At 41.7% G+C, this 22077-nt stretch overlaps 2 protein-coding genes and 1 long non-coding RNA gene across 7 annotated transcripts in view; 2 read left to right on the top strand and 1 right to left on the bottom strand.

Moving 5' to 3' along the window:
* The window catches only part of col14a1a (collagen, type XIV, alpha 1a), a 165764-nt gene that overhangs the window by 36206 nt on the left and 107481 nt on the right, over positions 1 to 22077 (bottom strand). For all 5 annotated transcript variants that reach the window (XM_085422276.1, XM_085422275.1, XM_085422274.1 and 2 more), the window contains 4 exons: positions 15865 to 16023; positions 12955 to 13032; positions 11296 to 11382; positions 6403 to 6456 (listed from right to left, as the gene is read on the bottom strand). In XM_085422276.1, coding sequence (XP_085278402.1) covers positions 6403 to 6456; positions 11296 to 11382; positions 12955 to 13032; positions 15865 to 16023 — 378 coding nt within the window. The remainder of the gene's footprint in view (positions 1 to 6402; positions 6457 to 11295; positions 11383 to 12954; positions 13033 to 15864; positions 16024 to 22077) is intronic.
* LOC146658579 (uncharacterized) lies at positions 1193 to 6392 on the top strand. The gene has a single exon (XM_085422280.1). It carries the CDS (start codon positions 1513 to 1515, stop codon positions 4012 to 4014), a length of 2502 nt encoding a protein of 833 aa, XP_085278406.1. The 5' UTR covers positions 1193 to 1512; the 3' UTR covers positions 4015 to 6392.
* On the top strand, positions 6826 to 11400 carry LOC146658578 (uncharacterized). The gene is made up of 3 exons (XR_014913726.1): positions 6826 to 6949; positions 8902 to 9032; positions 11298 to 11400. It is a non-coding gene; the product is annotated as an uncharacterized LOC146658578 (long non-coding RNA).

The raw sequence follows: 22077 nt of genomic DNA, 5'->3' as shown, positions 1-22077 counted from the left end.
AGATAAACCCTGTGGTTCTTTAGTCTGACCCCCTGAGGATAAAAATGTTTTCGTGACCTCCTCACTCTCCAGAATCTGGAATGGCAAAATTTAAGAGTGCAGAACACGACTGCATAGTCAGCAATAAAAAATGTCATTTAAAGGCACGACAGCCTTTTACATCAATTTAACCGTCGGTAGCATCTCCTGATGTGAGACTCTCTGTTGGAGAGATAAAGGAACTGGCCTGAACCGGGCTCAGAGGCTCATTTTCATAAACAAGGCTAAAAAGAGCGTGAGAGCTTTATAGCTTTACTAAATATAAAAACGGACACGATCGCTGCTTCTGTTCAGATCGTTCTACACATTTTTGATCAATTTAATCTCCAAAGAATGTTTAAGAGATTTTTTGTGCCAATTCAGCATGATGTCCATCAGGTTTAGATGGTTGCCATCCATCTGAAGTCAGGTCTTTGCAGCTCATTTCATTGGTGTATGTGGATTACAAACCGAGTTCACAAACAGGAGACAGAAAAGAGAAATTCCTACAAACCACGACTGATTTGCAGTATTTGTGGCTTGTTGGCCGAGCGGCAGCAGTAGCCAAAGTAATCGTTGCTCCAGCTGTATTTATTATTTTAAAGTTCAGCCTTAGAGGTTGTTGGGTCAGGGCTGCCTTATCCATGCACATGATCAAAATAAAGCATGGATCAGATATACATGAGTGGAAAGGAAATAAAAACAAACAGAGAGAAATGTTGTTGTTTTTTTATCTCATATTTAACTTAATATTATTCTCATAAAAATATTGCACCAAAGTAAATCACTTTAAGGTTTATTTTGCAAAAAGAATAATTTATTTTGCGTTTTATCCACCGTTATCCTGTAATATGTAATTCACTAAAATGAATTAGTAGCACTGAATAAAGATGAGTTCAGGGATGTCATGGTCCTGGGTCGTTGACCCAGCGTTTTGTGTTTTGTGATTATTTCCCTCTGTTCTAGTTATTCTGTGTCCTCCCCCCTTGTGTCCGGTTCGGGTTCTAGATTTCCTGTTTTGTTCTGAAAGTCTGTGTCTGTTGTCATTGTGTTCAGCTTGTGTCCTCCAGTCATCATGTGTATTCAGATCAGCTGTTCTTCCCTCCTGTGTGCGATTACCCGATTACCTTGTGTGTGTGTGTGTGTGTGTGTGTGTGTGTGTGTGTGTGTGTGTGTGTGTGTGTGTGTGTGTGTATATATAGTGGGTGTCGGTCTGTGTTCGTTGTCGGCTCGTCTGTGTTTCTTGGTATCCTGGTCCTTGGTCTGCGTCTCTCTGCTCCGCTCTCCGTTTTGTAAGATTTCAGGTTTGCTCTTTAGTTTCTCCCAGTTTAGGTTTCCGTTTGTAATTACTCGTGCTTCATTGCCTGTTTTTGCCACTACCACCCTGTAAATAAAACGTCATTCGTATCATCAGTTTGCTGCATTTTGGGTCCTCCTTTTCCTCCACACCACACGGCTCCCTCCCCCAGCCGTGACAGTACGAGCCGACCAAACATGGACCCAGCGGCATCCGCACCTCCCGAGGAGCTTCGGGAGGAACTAATTGACTCTGTTTCCAGGTTGGTTAACCTATGGCTCGAGCATGAGGGGGAAGAGTGTCTCCGCGCTGTAGAAGCCAGGCTACAGCAGCTCATCTCTGCTCACTCCTGGCTGCTGGACTCTCTTCACCTGCTCGCACAGGACTTCATACTCAACGAACTGCACCTTCACCCACCAGCCGCTACCGCTTCCCAACTCAGCCCGGCGGCGAAGATTTTGCCCGGCCCGCCGGAGGTTTTGCCCGGCCCGCCGGAGGTTTTGCTCGGCCCGCCGGAGGTTTTGCCCGGCCCGCCGGAGGTTTTGCCCGGGAGGAAGCGACGATCGCGCCGTCGGCGCATCACCCCACAGCCGAAGACTAGGACTTTGGAACTGCCAGCTGTAGTGAGTGAAAAGGACCCTTTTTCTGTTTTGGACTGTGTGTCTGTTTATTCCGGGGCTGTGTTTTTTGAGTCGGCTGCCCTGCCGGTAGCTCAGTTAGCTGCCCAGCAGCCACTAGCTCAGTTAGCCATTCAACCGTCACCCCCATTACAGTCACAGCCAGACCTATTAGACACTTGGTTACAATCCATAGCTCAGTCAATAGCTCAGTTGACAAGAGACTCATCCGCCTTATTATCACCTATTCAGCCATCGTTGTCACCAACTCCTCCTGCACAACAAGTTAAGTCCATCCAACCCGGAAAGAACTATTTTTCACCTGTTCATGTCAAGCAGAGAGACACACCACATAATATTGTAATCAGTCCTCAAAAGCTGGCCAGCCCAGAGACTGTGACACACTCCAGGGCCTCCCCAGAGGCTGGGTCCCAGCCCCCGGCCGACTCTGGACCCCTGGAGATTAAGAAGCCAGCTGAGGACTGTATCCGGCTGTCGCTGCCCGAGCTGGGTCAATGCTCTGTGCAGCTGCAGTCTGCCTTGTGTTTGCCAGAGGCCCGTGTGCCTGCTGGTTCTGACCCGTACCTGCCAGAGGCCCGTGTGCCTGCTGGTTCTGAACTGTGCCTGCCAGAGGCCCGTGCGCCTACTGGTTCTGAACTGTGCCTGCCAGAGGCCCGTGCGCCTGCTGGTTCTGAACTGTGCCTGCCAGAGGCCCGTGCACCTACTGGTTCTGACCTGTGTGTTCCAGGGGCCCCGGTGCCCACTGGTCCAGAGACTGTTTTCGCTGGGGGGCCCGAGGAGCCCGTCCAGCCTCCTGCTTCGCCTGCTGGGGGGCCCGAGGAGCCCGTCCAGCCTCCTGCCTCGTCAGCTGGGGGGCCCGAGGAGCCCGCCCAGCTTCCTGTCTCGCCAGCTGGGTGGCCCGAGGAGCCCGTCCAGCCTCAAGACTCGTCAGCTGGAGGTTCAGGAGAACCTAGCCAGCCTCCTGCCTCGTCAGCTGGAGGGCCCGAGGAGCCCGTCCAGCTGCCAACTGCAGCCTCATCATCCTCGCCAGCTGCAGCTTCATCCACGCCACGGGCAGCAGCAGCTTCTTCCACGCCTGCAGCGCTACAGTCTCCGGCTTCCACGCCGTCGCCTGCTGCAGCCTCATCATCCTCGCCAGCTGCAGCCTCCGAGCCTTCATCCTCGCCCGCTGCAGCCTCGTCATCTGCCTCGCCTGGCCCGGCTGCAGCCTCGTCATCTGCCTCGCCTGGCCCGGCTGCAGCCTCGTCATCTGCCTCGCCTGGTCCGGCCTCCGCTTCGTCATCTGCCTCGCCTGGTCCGGCCTCCGCTTCAGCTTCAGCCGCGCCTGGTCCGGCCTCCGCTTCAGCCGCGCCTGGTCCAGCCTCCGCTTCAGCTTCAGCCGCGCCTGGACCAGCCGCTGCTTCGGTCTCGTCTGGTGCTGCGACGGCCACGCCACCTTCGGGTCCCGAACTGCCGCCTCGACATCGGCGGTCATCTACCAGGCCGCTGGTGGAGCGTCATCGTCAATATGGACGACCTCCTAGACGCCGCCGCTGCCTTCCGCGCGGTCGGCCTCCAGACTTGTGTCATCGTCGCCATTGCTGTCCGCACGGTCGGCCGCCTGAACGGTTTCCTCGTCGCCGCCGTTGCTGTCCGCACGGTCGGCCGCCTGAACGGTTTCCCCGTCGCCGCCACTGCCGTGTGCACGGTCGGCCCCCTGAACTGCCTCCACTCCGCCACCGCTGCCTTCCGCTCGGTCGGCTTATGGATCTACGTCGCCGACGTGGCCGGCCTCAGAAGATGAACTGTCCTGGACTTCTGAGTTGTCAGCCTCCGGGCCGGCCTCCTGAACTGTGTTTTGTTCTCGTGCTCCAGCATGTGTGTTTTTGTTTTGGACAATTCTCTCGGTTCGCTGGAGCTTGTGTTGGTCCCTCCGTCCTGGGCCCCCGCCGCCCGCCCTGGGTTGGTCGTCTGTTTTTGTTTTGGGCTGTCTGGAGCCAGCCCTTGGAGGGGGGGTACTGTCATGGTCCTGGGTCGTTGACCCAGCGTTTTGTGTTTTGTGATTATTTCCCTCTGTTCTAGTTATTCTGTGTCCTCCCCCCTTGTGTCCGGTTCGGGTTCTAGATTTCCTGTTTTGTTCTGAAAGTCTGTGTCTGTTGTCATTGTGTTCAGCTTGTGTCCTCCAGTCATCATGTGTATTCAGATCAGCTGTTCTTCCCTCCTGTGTGCGATTACCCGATTACCTTGTGTGTGTGTGTGTGTGTGTGTGTGTGTGTGTGTGTGTGTGTGTGTGTGTGTGTATATAGTGGGTGTCGGTCTGTGTTCGTTGTCGGCTCGTCTGTGTTTCTTGGTATCCTGGTCCTTGGTCTGCGTCTCTCTGCTCCGCTCTCCGTTTTGTAAGATTTCAGGTTTGCTCTTTAGTTTCTCCCAGTTTAGGTTTCCGTTTGTAATTACTCGTGCTTCATTGCCTGTTTTTGCCACTACCACCCTGTAAATAAAACGTCATTCGTATCATCAGTTTGCTGCATTTTGGGTCCTCCTTTTCCTCCACACCACACGGCTCCCTCCCCCAGCCGTGACAAGGGAGGAGCATACTGATGACACAGATGTACGAATGGTGTAAGACTGATCGAGCAGGAATACGGTACTGTGGGAAAGTCTTCATCCACCAATCATTTCTTTATATTTTGCCAGAAAAACAGGGAAAAAGTGCAATAAGTTATTGAAACACATGCAAACATACATGTAAATACAGTATAGAAGGCAAAACTAGAGTTTGTAAAAATTCCTCTGAAAAAATAGCCCGCTCTCACTACCGAGGCCTAATATAATTTTGATTGGTCAAGTCCCACGGCGTTCCTAAGGAACACGAAAGGTGACCGTCTGCGTATGCTACGTGCCGGGTTATGGATGAACTCCAGTAGAATGATCCTGTTGTAATACATGTTCCAGCCATGTACTCCAGCCCTAACCTTATCCCTAACCTTAACCAGCACTTAACAGCTCTCTAAGTCTCTAAGTCTAAACTTTAATAGTGTTTTCCAAAGTGATTTAAGTAAAATGAATGTACATGTGTGGATTCATTCCAAATGGTTCTCATGTTTCCTCATTTTTTCCGATCTCGTAATCTAGGGATGTGTTGGGTGCCCGGAAGTGTAACATATTGACGATTTGTCACCTAGCGTAAAATGTTATGCTTTGGGAGTGAGAATGTGTTGTGAAAAAATAGCACTTCAGTCTGGCTCCTTGGAAACAAAATCTGAAGAAATAAGGGGTGAATCGAGACCTTTGCACAGCACTGTATATTAATATCCTCTACTGTGTGTGTGTGTGTGTGCCTGCAGTACAGAAATCCACATCTCTCTTCATAGCTAACACAATGGACTACTTGCACTAGGTAGTCCATTGCACCCATGAAACACATCACATACAGTCATTACTGACTATATGTTGTTTGGGGTTTTTTTTTGTGGGACACTTCATGTGTCGCACTTGACGTGCTGTCGCTGAGGTAAAAAAGTGGGACATATGGTTGCGATATACAACCTTATTTCCCTGACTGACAGTAGTGTGGTTTTCAACACAAGCTGCAGCACCAATGTCGCCTCCTTCAAAGAAGAAAAAGCGTCAGAACTTTTTTCTAAGATTAAATTTCACTCATGGGAGTTTTTGTTCAGAGAAATTTCCACCAGGATCAGGATCTGTAGCGACTGCTGCAGCTGGATGTTTAGTAAAAGTTTGGAACAGATGACCATACCAAAACCAGAGCAGATCCAAACATTACAGTCAGTCAGGATGGCTGCGAGTGGAGGTAAACTAGACAAGTGAGATATACCCTTGCAAATATCAGCTTCCTTTAAACTACGGGTATGTAACCTGAATGCTGTTGAAACTCTTTCAAAGTCCGATATTTTACACTTTCATCACTGAATGTGTCATTAAACAGAAGGCGATGGTTGCTTTGTTCTTGGACCCACTGGTGTGGACCACCACGTGCAGAATACCACACAAAAATAAACAAATGATCTGGGCATCCATTTAAATTTATTACACTGTGAGAGACAAACTCACTGGCTTTTGCAAACTGATCCACCTTCATTTCGTTCATGCAGACTTCAGTCTGACTGAACTGTGACAGGTGAAATCACAAGGCTCTACTAAAGGGGTCAGATGTCATCCAAGAAACATATTTCAAAGTTCAAGGCTCAATTTATCCCTCTGTAAAAATCACAGAAATTATGCCCATTTATGCTGGCTGCCGTACTCGCAGCCATTTCCCACCTGCTCCTTGCCACAACACACCAAAATTTCGTCTGGCAAAATCCAGTCTCAACATTATTTTTAACTCATGCAGCAATTCTGCTTTCCCACTGTGGAACATTTTTCATGCCTTAACCGTGTGAAATACAGTAAATGTTCAAGACTGTAGCAGGACAATAGTGTCCCAGAATTTAAGAGCATTTTACAAACCGTCACTCCTGGCTCGCCTCTGTCTCCTCTGGCTCCTCGTATGCCTGGACCACCCTGAAACAAACACCAGAGACACACGGTAATAACAGAAATAAGAAAAAAACATGGGCTGTAAGACTGTAAATGTATCAAGACTTCCACTAAAACATGGAAACTGGGGTTTATGTTTAAAAATATGCTAAACGTAGAACGCCACGTGTCTTTCATATGAATGGATTGTGAGGCTCATGGAGAGAAGCCAGCGCTGATCATAATGCTGTAAACTGCTCCTGTGAGCTCTACACTTTATTACGCTGCATCTGTGACTAACAGCGAGAATCTAAAGCCATAAACCTCGGGCTGACCCTTCTCGAGGTTTATCCAGGGACAGGCAACACACATCTGCTAATCATTGGCCCATTTGGGATATATCCCCTTCCTGTGTTTTCTTAACTAGGTCTGCCTTGGGAAGCTGGGGGCAACTAGGTAGTTCCTGAAGTATTTAACCAGACGAGACAAGGGTGGGAGGAATATGAGAAGAGACATGCAGATGTGGTAAAAACAAGAGGTCATTTTCTTTTCGATAATTTCTATCAATTGGAAGTCAACACCAATCAGTTTGCTTTAATTGGTAGACGTAGGATATATTGTCTCTTTTAGATGTAGTCAGTGCTCTCTGCAGGGATTCCTTATGTGTGTGCTGGTCTTGGATTATGTACTTAAACGTAAAGTGACAGAATTTACAGGCTCAATTAGTTAACAAAACCATAATCAAAGTTTAATAAAGGCGAATGTAACAACAGATCAAGTTAACCAAATCAAAAGGGTTTTTTCCAGTGTGTTTTTAGTTTTCGATGTGGAGGAATACTCATTGTTAGACAGCCAAAGGTTTGCTCCTGGGCCACAACTCTATTAACAAAAAAACCTACAGATGACAGCCAATATCCCAACATGAAGCTTTGAACTGGCACATTCATTTTGTCAGGTAGGACAGGAATGATGACAATGACCAATGACCCCTAGAATTATTTTGAAATACTTTGAATCAATGGTGAAATGGGCCTATGACGACTGTGTCTTTGTAAAATCACATCAGGGGAAAAGTAGTACTTAAAATGACTGGGCCTGTTCATCAGTTCAAAAATGTATTTCTGTTGTTTTAATGGATTCTTCTAAACAATCAGAGCACTTGCTGGAGGCACAGAAAAACCTGCAGAGAAACTGAAATGAGCTTCCAACAGTAACAGCACATGTAATTACATTTGGATTTTTCCACGAGACTTTAATGAATGTGGAAAAAACGGAGCAATTATTGTTCAACTTTATGCCGAAGGGAAATTTACATTTTTTAAATAATGCTTGGATCTCAAACAGCATGGGCACTATTCATTTTGAACAAACAGACATGGCAGGTTGAGCATGTCTTGTTTTCCTTATTTTAGATTGATTGTTGACTGACGTTCAGCGTTAAGTTGAGTCTGTGCCAAATCAGACGGCACAGATTGCAGTTCAGCTCCGCCAATCAATAGTATTTGAAATGCTGAAATGTGAAGAGGTCTGCTGCTGCGTGAGGCAGGAAAAGACGTACATCTGGCAGTGAATGCAAACATAAAAATTACTCTGAGGAAGAAAGGCTCAGCGTTGTTGTGAGTGATTACGTCCGTAGTCTGCACACTGGAAAAATACAGCAGACAAAAGTGCATTTTCTGCTTATTACAAAAACTTTCTTTCTGCTATTACAGTTTCTTATTTGGCTCCTTGTTTTTGTTTTCATGACATTACTGAAATTACCCATTTAATATTTTTCTACAATTATCCCAGTGTGCAAAATATTCAACTTCTAGGTGACCACTTTTAATCGCTAGCTAATTGCAATGGTTATTTGATGGTAGTCAACCTGTTTCTAACGACTGTGGTCCAACTTGGACTTATTACAGTCACTCTCAGACAGATTAGCAAAGTCTTGCAAATAATTAGCATCTAATTTATAAACACAGACTGATACAATCAGGGGCGATCGTGGCTCAAGAGTTGGGCATTCGTCTTGTAATCGGAAGGTTGCCGGTTCGAGCCCCGGCTTGGACAGTCTCGGTCGTTGTGTCCTTGGGCAAGACACTTCACCCGTTGCCTACTGGTGATGGTCAGTGTCCGGCAGCCTCGCCTCTGTCAGTGCGCCCCAGGGCGGCTGTGGCTACACTGTAGCTTACCATCACCAGTGTGTGAATGGGTGGATGATTGTGTATAGTGTAAAGCACTTTGGGGTCCTTAGGACCCAGTAAAGCGCTTTACCATTTACAATCTACAGGCTCACTTGAAATCAGTCTAAGTAAGTCTGCCAGGATATGCAACATCTCTGCAAGATGTCTAATTGCAAGAGAAGATTCGACTGGACTGGTTACCCACTGCCTGTATTCTGGTTTATAGCCCCAGTACAGTTGTGGTCAGAAGTTTACATCCACTCATTGTTGAGGATGAATGTCACAGTAATTTTAGTTTTTTAAGGAACTGTTCTTTTTACAGGGTGGAATGCACAGCATACATCTTTAATGAAATGCAATGAAATCACCATCCTGCAGCAACTACGTCACTATTTGAGGAGGAATTTCGGAACTTCTATTTCAAGTGTAAGAGGCTGTGGCTGGACTCTGAATGTAAGTAGTTACAGTGTTAATAATATGTTTAGTGTAAATGTATGTGTATGTAGATGGCAACAGATTTACGATGTTCACCAATTTAGACTAAATGTAACTGCCTACTTGATCCCATTTAATCGCAAACTGATGGCTGACAAACGCCATCTTACCACCTTTTTATTGCCATCTTTGTACCAAAGTCCCGTTTGGTGCTCGCTTGCTTTAGTAAGAAGCAACCGAGTGCCAGTGATTGCAGACCTGTTCCCCATCTTTAATGCAACCATTTCAAATGCAACTAGATTGCAAATTCATTTCACACAGTTGCATTAATTTTAGTTGAACTGTAATCTTCAACTACTGTGTCCCCCCCAATGTGACTGTAGTATTAGACGCTGTATCAGGTATCCATCTACCTGATACACGTTTATTTTACAGCTTTATTTGATTGAGCTTAACACCCCCCCCCCCCCCCCCCTTTTTTTGAGAGAACAAAGTGTTAGCACTGCAACAACAGAAGAGTAAATCTGTTTTCACATACACGTGAACCGACCGTTATATCGTTTTTAACAAGGGGAGTTGTGATAATTTTTCATCCTTTCTCTAAATCCCAGTGACTACAGTGTGTAGTTTTAGCACAAAAGCAGCTATGATTTCGCCATCACGCCATTCATCTATTCCCATATCCTGCAGTTAAAATGTGATTTAAGAAGCCCATTCAATGTGGGCGAGAGTAACAGACACAGACAGAGCGACAGAAACAGTTACAGAGAGGCATAAAACGACAATAAAATGAGAGAAAGAGCCCCAAGCAGGAGGAGGAGGTAAAATAAATAAAACAGAGAAAAACAATGAAAAGTGAGAAGCTAAGGTATTTTCTATGCTATATTAATCTCTGGAAAACAGAAGAAGCAAAAGAGACTGTATATAGAAAACATGAAAGAAACACAGAGAACAATATGTAATCCTAAATATTACATGAGAAATTTCAATTCTTTGGTAGTTTCCCCATAAAATGTGAATATTTTATACAACATAGAGCTTTCCTCTGTTATAGAACTGGAGGTTTAACAAATCCAGAGGGAGAGAGCTGTGACCTGTGGATATAACCCTACCAATGAGAAAGCAGATCTGGCTCGTTGGACAAGGAAAAAAACATAGGGGGGAATTTTACTTGGCTGTGATAAATGGAGTCGCCCAATAATTACTTTCTCAAACTATACCAGTGTGGATCTACACCCCTCTCCTGCTCCGCTACCCAAAGGTGCCGACAAAGACAAAGAGAGAGAACTTAAGGAGCGATAGCGCAAATGAAAGTGGTGAAGAGAGAAAAAGAAGAATTTAGACAAAAAGTCTCGGGCTGCAAATTAGCTCATTTAGTCGCTCTCATCTCCCGACCTCATTCTGGTACAATCTGCGATTGCGTGAGAGGAATACAACTGTTTGGCATGTACACCCCAACTCTTTCTAACATTCAGCCACCCCAGAGAAAATGCCTCTAAGAAATGGAAAAGTGTCTTCAGGCATTAATTGATGAAAAGAAAAAAGACTTGTTATTGTGTATATGTCACAAAACACAGGGTAGACTCTAAAAGCACTTTTATCTACCCTTTGATATCATGTCCTTTTGTGTTGCTGGATATATTCACCCTGTTCCATCTAGAGTTTATTCACACTGTGATATATTACATATTTAGATGTCTTTTGCTCTGGTCTTTGTGATTTTGTCATAAACTATAGTTAGACTAAGCTTCTGTATCTGAACTGTGAAGCAGGAGGTAACAAATTTGATTGCAAAAGTATGATTATGCAGAAATCAATTAACCTTTCCCTGGTAAATTTAAGGTCTCAGTCCCAAAATTAACATCTTGCTGAATAGAAGTTCTATGTGGAGTAAAATCGACAATAACTTTAAGACTGGTCTTGAGAAAAGCACTGACCGTAACTAAAATTAATTCAGTCGAAGTATGTTCACATTGAAAATGTTGGATTGACTTTGACATTACGAGCAGTGTCCACTAATGACCATCCAAACACTTTTTCTTTACTTCTGTAGAATTTTCTAGTTGATGAGAGTCTTGAGAGACTAGATGAAGCGAATGAGTAACTGATCTAAAGAAAGAGTTCAATTGAGTTTCTAACAACACAAAGAAGGATAAAAAGCACAGAGAGCAGAGGAAACTTTTAAAGGATTGCCACATCGGAGTGATTTGTTCATAAAAGGCAGAGTATGAGTGTTTAAGTAACTACATTAAAGAGTAAATGTGTATAAATATCGTCTTACAGGTGGTCCAGATGGTCCTGGAGGTCCTTTACTGTCCTGAGAGCAGGTACAGGCATGAGGCATGGGAGGGCACTGCTCTTCAACTCTCTGAAAAGACAGTTCACAGAATGTGTGTGCAGTCTCTTTGGTCAATATTCAGGTCAGGCTTGAGCTGCACTAAAAACACACATAAACAGGCTTAGACTTTGCCGGAAAAAAACAGATAACACTTGTAATACATGCTATCGTTGGCCAGTTTGTCTTAGGTGTTTGGATCCGTGTTAAATTTACAGCCCAGTAAAACTAATATTTTTCATATTCCACAAATCTCATATCATACTTTGGAGTTCTTTGGACAAACCAGCTAAAATTGCATCTTTTTCTAACAGAAAAACATATCTTTCCTCTTAAAAAAGTCAAAAACAATGTATTTTCAGTTTAAATGCAGCATAAACTCTTTTCTTTATTATTGCTACACAACTGCATAATTATTTACAAACTGTAAATGCAAACAATGTCCTTACAAAGTGCATTTAAATAAAGTTATTTTCAAAAATATACTTCAATACGACGGAGTAATCAATACTTTTTTGCATGCCTACTTTTTCATCGAGTAATCTGTACTTTTGAATGTGTATGTAATGAGTATGGAGCATATTTGAAAATGCAAACACTCAAAAAAATCAGTAAAAAAAAAAATCATGAATTTAGTAGTCTTGGGATTTTCATTTCATTCTTCTTGTGTATAGAGGAGCCCGCTTACATAAGGACATTACGTTCGCTAAACCATACCTGTCTTTAGAAATACAAAATAAGCTCAAAACGCTGGGTCCCAGCCCCAGCACACATTTTAATTGCCAGCTAACCACTAGCACTGAAGGCTACATGACCCATGTGAAGACCCGAATTCTGAACCCCTGCCGACAGACTCCGACTTACTCAAGGGCTCTGCTAAAAACAGGCCTTTGTTGCAAGGTAGTTACTAGGCAACATGGTGATATCATAATATCTACTTACCTGCCAAGTTTGGCTGCTCAACTCCTGATCATGTAGGGGGAGTTGGCAGCCAAAGAAACACATTGTGTGCATTACAGTAAGAGTTGACTTTTTTGTGTTAGCTGTGCAACTTAGCTTAAAAACATCACACTGAAAATAAACAAGTCAATGCAGTTCATCACCTTGAATTTATTTAATTTTTGAATGTATTTAATTTTTCAGACATTGCGAGTTTCCGCACTCATGACAGTAACTGCCATGCATTTTATTACCCAGTGATGTGTTGATAACACTCAGGCCTCGGAGAAATTGGTTAGTACGTTGAGACATTGCATTTTGAACCCTATTGTACAGGTGTGCAATTAATAAGGATCTTAGTGTTTGCTCAGTGGATTACATTTTATGCCTGGGGCGTTAATTGATTGGTGCTACCATAAAGGCAGACACACACTTTTTGTGACTTTTTGTATATGCATAATACGCAACTGGTCTCATTAAGAGAATTTCTTTCACATTAAACTAAATTAATTGAATGAGCATTTTGGCTTTGATTGGAACCATACTTATCACTTTATTTATATGGAGTTTTAATATTCTGTGAATAATGCACAGAAGAAGAGAGATCAGGTACGTACCAAATTATCTCATAGAGTAGGTTTAAGTAGAGGGAGAAATGTTACTTACCAATGCTGGCAGCTCACAACACTTATCTCTGCTGGCCCAGGAAGTACTGCAGATAATGTCAAACATCTGGAGCTGGAACTGTAAACACATGTGCATGTATGAGTACATATGGATATACACATAACCTCTGCATTAATACTGCAGTTGCGATGTACATTAGGTAAATAAAATGCTGAATTAAAAGAAAAGTTGCATTAGAAACTGAATATTACCCAGGATTTTTTGTAATGCTGTGTTTCTGTGTTGATAAGAAGCAAGAAGACAGACAGCTTGGCTGCTTATGAGCTTTAATAACAAGCTGAAATGTGCTGGAAGACAGATATATGGAGTCTAGCTGATTGCTTTAATAAACAAACTGGATGTTCTCAATGATCCGCTAGTCTTGGCCTGGCTATAAATTATGTCCCTGGCTTATGTCTGATTCATTTCGAAATTTTAGCATCAAAACTTAAGAGGGGCTCTGCTCCCGTACACTGTTTATTTTATTAGAAAAGCAGTGTTGACATTCCCAATACCTCAAACTTCGTCAACATTGTTTCCAGTGTAATGCATATACAATCAGAGACAACCTATATTTTCGGAAACCCTCACTTAAACTTAAAAATAAATAAATAAAGCAGTTTCATCTAGGACACCGAGTTCATGCTGAATATAGTAGAAAACTGTATTTCTTTACACTGTTGCATTATTCCTATAATCATCAGATTTACTTTGTCAATTATAATGATGGGATGCACATTTGTTTTCAGATCAGCTGATAAAAGTCTTAAGGTCATTAAACAAAAATCAGTTAAATTACATTTAATTTAAAAGATACCCAACACCCTTATTTACATAATATCATCAGATGATAAATAATACCATATGCAGTTCAATTTATTGGGAAAATGTATGACAGTAAGTAAAAACTTGGCTCAAAGGTTTTTCATTCCTAAAGACAGGAGCGCTCCCCTGCTGCTGATGTGGCACAGCTTGTAATTATATATGTAGTGCTTCTATTGCAGCACCGCAGGGGGTCTTGGAATTTAAGAGCCTGTGTTCTTACAGTAAAGCTGGAACTAATGTTAAGACCAAAAGATACGGATTTGCTGTGAATCGTTTGGGGGTTTGACCCATTTTCATTTCATAATTTGAGCTCACTGACAAATGCTACATGTCTCTTTATACCCTCACCAGAGCCTTTATTAGGTCCACCTGTTCAAGTGCTCGTTAAAGCAAATATCTAATCAAATGCATGGCAGTAACTCCATGCATTTAGGGATGTAGAGATGGTTAAGATGACCTGCTGAAGTTCAAGTGGTGCATTTGAATGGGAAAAAAGGGTGATTTAAGTGACTTTGAATGTGGCATGGTTGTTGGTGCCAGACAGGCTGGTCCGAGTATTTTGCAAGCTGATGATTTAGTATGTTCCAGCATAACCATCCCTAAGGTTTACACAGAATGGTCCAAAATAGAAAAAAACATCCAGTGAGTGTGTATCTGAGTAAAAAGTACCTCGTTGATGCCAGAGGTTAGAGGAGAACAGCTGGACTACTTTAAGCTGATAGGAAGGCAACAGTAACTCGAATAACCCCTCATTACAACCAGTTTAAGGAAGAGCTTAGATTGGTAAAGCTCTGAAGGTAAAGCGAGTCAAATCTGCATGTCAGATGGGGGACAGCAGCAGAAGACCGCACCACACGTCACTCTTGTCAGCTAAGAACAGGAAACTGAGGCTGCAGTTATCACTAGTTCACTAAAATGGGAATATTGGAAAAACATTAGCTGGTCAGATGAGTCTCAATTTCTAAGGGATATTTTTTGACACACTTTGGGCCCTTAAGTACAAACAGGGCATCATTTACATGACCACAGCCTACCTAGTAATACTCGGCTGGCCTCCACAGTCACTACATCATTCACATCACGGATGTGCAGCTGACATATCTGAAATCACTTTGCGAAGCTGTCATGTAAACATGGACCAGTATTTGTGAGGAATATTTCCAGCGCCTTGTTGAATCTGTACCAAAAAGAATTAAGGCAACTCTGATGACAAATCGGGGTTGAAACGGTTGCTAACAAGGTGTAACTAATGAAGCACCCAGTGAGCGTACGATTTTATTCTGTTACACTTGTACTCCTTTAAATCAACTAAACACAAAGTTAATTATGAACACGAACATGTTTACAATTGTTTCCAATTCAATTTGTTGCCACTTAAAACATAGAATTGTTAGACTAAATTGATTCTTCTGTACAACAAGTTCCATTTTCACGTGCTTTTTGCAAATACTGTTGGCAAGCCAGTAGACATTTTTTAAATAAATAGCCATTTTCTTCACTGGCAGTGGAGAACAATCTGTTAGGTAGAGAAAATATAATTAAAGAGCATTTATCAGCTAATATTTTTCTTTGGAAAAGCTCAGTAGTATACATTTACTACTGGGCGTTTGGAAATACTTAGTATTTCCAAACGCCCAGGTTATCTTACCTTCATCCCTCACTGTGTCTGCCAAAAGCTCTTTTTTTTGAGTGCCTGTGCTATTTAATGGGTAGAGAACAGCTAACACAGAATATATAAAGCACTTTGTGCATTTCCACTTGCAATAAATAAAATGAACTCCTACTGAGTGACTTAATGAAATGGTTGTGAATATTTATGGCTGCCACTTAACAGGCCATAATTATGCACACACACATGCACACGCACACACACTCACTCACTCACTCAGGTGCCTGGTCATTTCTGGTAATTTGAAACAGATTGTAAAATAACTCTAGCAAGAAGCAACTTTACCTTTGCCTGTTCATTTTTCAAGTCATCCTATTGGCTGCTGTCTTGAAACAAAACCTACATCTGCATTTGTTAATACACGTTGTAGTCAATGCTTCCTTTTTACATTGATCCAAACAAGTATTCATACTAACCGGAGCAGAGCTGTCTTGTCTACCTCTGGATCGAACCGTCCTTCCGAGGACCTCCATTCCATCGGTGGTGATGTTACCAGCTGCATTAATGTATTTCTCCCCAACCACTGAGCAATCCAGTACCACCTTCACAGACGTCTTGCTGATGGTTACATGGAGCTGAATGGGCAAAAAGATAATTGGTTGCATTAGAAATGCTTTGGCGGCGTGCCTGAAATCACTCACACCACACTATATGGAGCACTACACAGAGTTTACCATTTTGCAGGGCTGCCCAAACACACAAATAGCTACACAGACGTCAAATGGAGCTGCTGATTTTAAGTGCAGCACTGTCACAGGTAATGATCAGCCAGAGTAGAAAACATCTGACTCCCTTGAGTGTGAATGTTCCAGAAGAGTGCATCAACAATCTGCAATCTTTTTACTTACTAATCAGTCACAATGAGTTCTTTTGTGTATGTATTTTCTAATAAAACCAGTCTAAAAGCATCCATGCACTTAAATTACCCTGTCTGAGCTGAGTGTCGGATGCCTGTGAGCTAAAACTGCCTCCTTAGAGGAAACCACTGCCAGAGCCATGAACCGTGAAATTCAACTGGTCACACAGTTAATGAGCAAAGAGGGCAGCATCATGCTGAAGGACAGGAATAAACTAGACTATTAGTGTCCGCATTATTCACAATTACGTGAACTACTTTGCTCTTTCACATTACTTAAGCCAGTTTTAAGCCACGGGACTACAAATGCATGTGTCCACGTCTAAATGCATGCACAAAGCCACACAAACAAGCTACAGCTAATGTGGAGTTTGACAAAGTTCATATTCAAGTGTCAGAGACCATTCATCAGCTGACGCGTACGCGCCCGCTTTACTGTAGAACGACTTTCTGTTCTCATCCTCTGTTCTGCACACTTCACTGGACATGAAGGGTGTGTGAGTGCTACACTTTTATGATATAAAAGATGATGAAATCCTCTAAGGTGCAGACATTTTGCCGACATTCTGTGGCATTTAGTGGTTTCAGTTCAGGTTAACATTGGTGTTTAGGGAATGAATGAAGGCCAGTGTGTGTTTGTGTGTGCAGAAAAGATGTCAGTCACTCACCTTCTGGGTGGCTGGATTTCCTAAAGCAATGACTGATTTTCAGGCTAAAGACTGATACACTCTTCCCTTCTTAACAGTGGATTCCGTGAAATCGGAATAATCGGGTTGACAGTTGCAGGAAGCAGATATTCGCTGTTTACTTGTCATTCACTGTATTTTGCACTCATGATAAACAGACAAATGTGTTTTTAACTATTTAAGAGTTTCTTTTTATAGTTTGCTTGCAGCCTGAGCACTTTTGACCAAGCACATTTAAAAAGCATTTGGTTAGGGAACAATCTTGAAATAATCGGCTATCTTGTAGTGCTGATTTAGCATTTTTAATATCTTTTTTGATTATATATGTTTTTGTACCCATGAATGGTGGATGCAACAAAAAGTCTTGCCCCTGCTATCCTCTGTCTATCCCCTGAAGCTTAAATCAGCAGACTAGCTGAAAGGTTTTTAGATTGATATTAAATTTCTTTTATTGCTTTCCTCATTGTTTGATGACTCATTAAAAAACAATCTCTGAACTAAAATAAAGCCCCTCTCCATGTGTAATGCACTCATCACCAATTACTTAGCTGCCCTTGTCCTATGACAGCTGGGATAGGCTCGAGCCCCCACAACGCTGAAATGGATAAGCAATTAAGCAAATGGATGAATCAGTGTCTAAAGCCACTGAATTCACTAACATTTCATAGTCCCAGGTTGCCAAATTGCTGCCAGTATCTTCCAGTATCTATACCCTAAGACATGGACCGGACTTGTGAAACTCTATTTTCTGTCAGTGTAAAGATGTTTAACTACACATTTGACATATCTTAATGTAAGAAAAAGAAGTGCAATTTAAATAATACATCTCTGCTGTGGTAAATGAAAGAAATCTGTCAGTGCAGCTCTTTGGACTTAAATTTAAAGAAATAAAAGTGTAAAATTACAGAAAGTAGCTCAATGGTCAGACTGTCCTGTAATTATAATTGACAGAAAATATCATTTTATTAGAACATGCAGGAACTTTTCTGTCATGTCTTAGTTGATTACTTTGGTGCAGTATGAAGGGCCAATGCTGGAGGTCTTTATTTATTTTAAAGCCATAAAATGAAATCTTTATAATGCTTTCTAAAATGTTTTATATTGCTATAAAATGTAAAAATACAGTTAATATTTTCCAAAGCCATCCTATAGGGCCGATTGGTGAATTTGCAAGGCCAATTCAGGACCCCAAACCTTATGCTTGACACCATTGTCCTACGACGTGCATATGAAAGTATCATGACTGGCTAGAAGTTAAACATGCACAGTTATCTGTGAACAATCAGCACATGCAGCTCATATTTATTTTCATCCGTAGCTCATATTCTCATAGCTTATATCTTACTTTTGCACTGAAGCTCCCCAGTTGTTTTAATAGTTTTGTTCTCACCCTGTTGATTATGTGATGACTTTCCACAGAGATTCATCTCAAAGAGCTGCACTTGATCTCACATCATAGTTAGGTAAAATCAACTACATCCTCTAATATACCAGCAAAGACCACCCATTGTCACTGGCCTTGTGGCATCCCATAGAGAAGGACCCAGTAAAGACCACACACAGAATTAAAAAGATGACAAATGAGTGACTTTAAAACTACCTTCAACATTACGAGAGTCCTTTGTGTTTGTATTTGTCCATTCGAGACACACGCATACACCTAACAAGAGATAGATTCTCAAAGACTTGGAATTATAACTTATCAGTGCGGAATAAGAAAATAAAGTAAAACAAAAGCCATGACAACAATAACTGAGTATGGAATTTAAGACATATAACTAGCATAATGCTTTTTGCATTGAGCTGTACCTTGCAGGTCAGATGGCTGGCTGGAGCCGTTCACAGCCAATACTGCTGCCATAACAAGATAAATTACTCTGTTGGTGTCTCCCTCTCGTTCTCCTTCACACACACACAGACACACACACGCTGCTATTTTCTGCTGTCTTAAACATCAGCTGCATGTGTAATATAAAGTACCTCATTTGTTTGTATCTCCTGTCAACAGATAGTTTATTTCACTTTAACTTGTTTTGCTTTATTTCTCAGGTTCAATAAATAAATACATTTGTGACTGTGTGACTGACAGCGCTACGTTATGACTTGGTTGATAAGGAGTCTCACAAATTGAACTCAAAAGTACTTTGATATCAGAAAAACAAAAACATAACACAGAGCTATCACTATTATAATGGCTCTATATGAATGTCAAAATAAAGTAAAATATGTAGACATTATTATCTTTGGGATTCAACTATGCAGCTGCACCAGGCACGTGCGGGGGGGGCTTGGGCACCTGCCCCTTTTATGTGTATGTGCGGAGTCTGCCTGTACCCCTCAACAGTAACATTTAACTACAAATCACAATTTTGCTAAATAAAAGGATCTGGCTTACACATGACTACCATTAACCAATGCTCGCCCTTGACGGCAGAGCGTGCTGGTTACGAGCTGGGAACGAGCTCGCAAAGAGCGCCCAGATTTTTTGCCACCTGGGCGGTGCGGAGCTGTGGGGAATCACAAATTCATTGGGAAACCAGTAAATAGGATGTACAGCTCACGCTATGGTCTATAGCACACAGGAGTATTAGGTTTTTACGTACACGTTAAGTTGTCTTGTGGCAACTGACGAATTGAAACAAATGAGCGTGCTGTGTGTGCAACAGCGCGATAAAACATTACCTGTCCTTTTATTAACTGCACAAGTAGTGGTGTCATTAGCTGCTAGCTAACTGGGTAAGGGTGTCATGGATCTGTAGCTCTGTCCACCTTTTTAGGGAACATATTTAATTTTAAAGTAAGTTACAGGGCTTATATTTCATTAAAAACTATCTAATATGCATATCCACATAATTATAGATGATTATAATTATGATATTTAAAAAACACACTGTTTTAAAAAAGTTACATTAAGAAACAGATATATTAGATTAATATTTCAAATATGACAAAATACTGATTTTACAGCAGCAGAATTAATGTATCTCTACAGTTTAAACATTTAATAAGCTTTCTGCCTGCACAGAGTGGATAGTGAAACAAAATCCTCACAAATACATTATTTTATATTTATTCCTTTATTTTTTATTCTTATTATTTTATTATTATAGTACTAGGAATAAATAATAAGGGAAGGATTCTGGATCAGCAACATGATGAAAACTTGTGGCCATAGTATACACAGTATTCTGGAGAAAGGTCTAAAATGTCACTGTATGTGCACGTGTGTGTTTTATGTGTATAGATTTTTTTAGATTATTCCTCATGATATAACATTGTCCAGACATGCCCTGTAAAGGACAGGAGCAGGAAACAGTGACAGAATGAGCTGTGTGAGGCTGATAAAGGCAGTGGATCCTTCAGCAGCTGGATTACAAAGAGCACAGGTAACATTAACACATGTACCAGTTGTTGCATTGCAGAGATACTCAAGTATAGAAACAATAATAAACACAATTGTTTTGGTTCTATAACATTTTTCTATCGTTACTTTATTATGGATTAGGTGTTGTTAAGTGTGGAAAATTAAATAATAGATTAATGCAACAGGAAATTGTGCCTTGTTCTCTGATGGACAGGGAGTGGAGAGATAGATGAGATGAGGAGATGGAAGGAGGAAGAGAGCAGAGTTTATTTCCCACAGTTTTTTTTTTTAATTTGTTGCTTTATGGTTCCATGTGTTATTGTCTCATAACACTTGTTTAATCAGAGACCATCTCTCCTATGGACTTTAAATGTCTACAGTCTCAGATCAACACAGCCCTGCCCTCCAGCACTATCAGCAGCAGGAGCAGCAGTAACCCCTCAACAGCAACACTGTACCCATCAAGAAAAACATGTTTGCGTTGCATTGTCAACACCTAATGACAGTGATATAGTATGATACGATTCCATATTTGATTCTTGATGAATGTGGGTTGTTGTTATTCAGCCTGGTTCTACGTGCCCCTTTCTAACTTCAAACATCTCTGCATGGCCCTGAGCTTTCACCTGGACTCATTTCATGCATTATTGATTTATTACAGACTGGACATAGAGGGTGTTGGCTAACTTATGTCTTATCGCCTTTATTGTTTAACCTCTGCACTGATGACTACAGCTCTACACAGCCTGGCTATGATTCGGATAAATTTGCGATTGGTCATTTTAGATAGCATTGACGTTTTTGCGTTGTTGATTTTTTGATGTTTTGTCTCATCTGGTGCTCTCTGTGCCTAATAAATAAAGTGTTTTGTTTATTAAATTTGAATTATCACTTTAACATGAATAAAGTTGGATTCTTAAGTTCAATTTGTATCTGGTTTTGTGGTTTTAACACAGAGATCTTCACACCCTAGAAGCAGATTCATTTTTGAAGAAGGGGGAGGGGAGGATGCCTGATTACACATGAAGAAACTGTTGCTCTTGCATGTGTTTTTTATGTAGTTGCAAGAGAAAAAAAAGTTGTCTAGCTTATACTATATGCTGTAAGCTGACCATACACTGATTATCAAGCTAGACACAAGTAGAATTGACTAGAAGCCCAGTCCTATAGTACAGTATTAAATGCTCAACTTGTTTTGTTGATGTAAACAATTATTTGGCCTGTAACTGGGTCTGGTTTGACAATTAGAGTCGCTGAAAAACAAACAAACAAGTCTTATTATTCCTGTCTTTATGAAAAAGATCAGTGTACATAATGAGAAGCTAGAGCAGATTTGAGCATTTTTACTCTAGCTCTGGTAAAATAAACATTTAAAAAAAATTTTTAAAAAATGATGCCTTTATTTGAACAGTCACTGCAGAGAGCAACAGGAAATGTAAGAGAACAGTATGACATGCATCAAAAGATTTACCAGCAGGAAGTGAAACCATGGATGTACATTATGAACCTTGTGTATTTTCTATAGTCTTCTATAGCAAGACTAACATCACTAGTATTGGATTGGGTTTATCTGTCAGATAAATATAGAAAAATCTAGGAAAGCAGAAACAAACTAAATCTAAACAAACAAAACTGTTCCCTAAACCTCTCCCACAAGACAAGAATGGTCCCTGGATGTTGGACGTTACTTGTAAAGGGTTACTGCCCATCTCTGGTCATTACC

The sequence above is a fragment of the Rhamphochromis longiceps genome, linkage group LG11 (assembly GCF_057381845.1).
Source record: "Rhamphochromis longiceps isolate RC_006_pf linkage group LG11, R_longiceps_female_GT1.1, whole genome shotgun sequence".
Taxonomy (NCBI): Eukaryota; Metazoa; Chordata; class Actinopteri; order Cichliformes; family Cichlidae; genus Rhamphochromis; species Rhamphochromis longiceps.
Note: the sequence above shows the minus strand (reverse complement) of the source record. Positions and strands in the feature narration are given on the sequence as shown.

Coding starts and splice junctions, on each gene's coding strand:
- LOC146658579 (XM_085422280.1), top strand. CDS start 1,513: ATGGACCCAGCGGCATCCGCACCTCCCGAGGAGCTTCGGGAGGAACTA.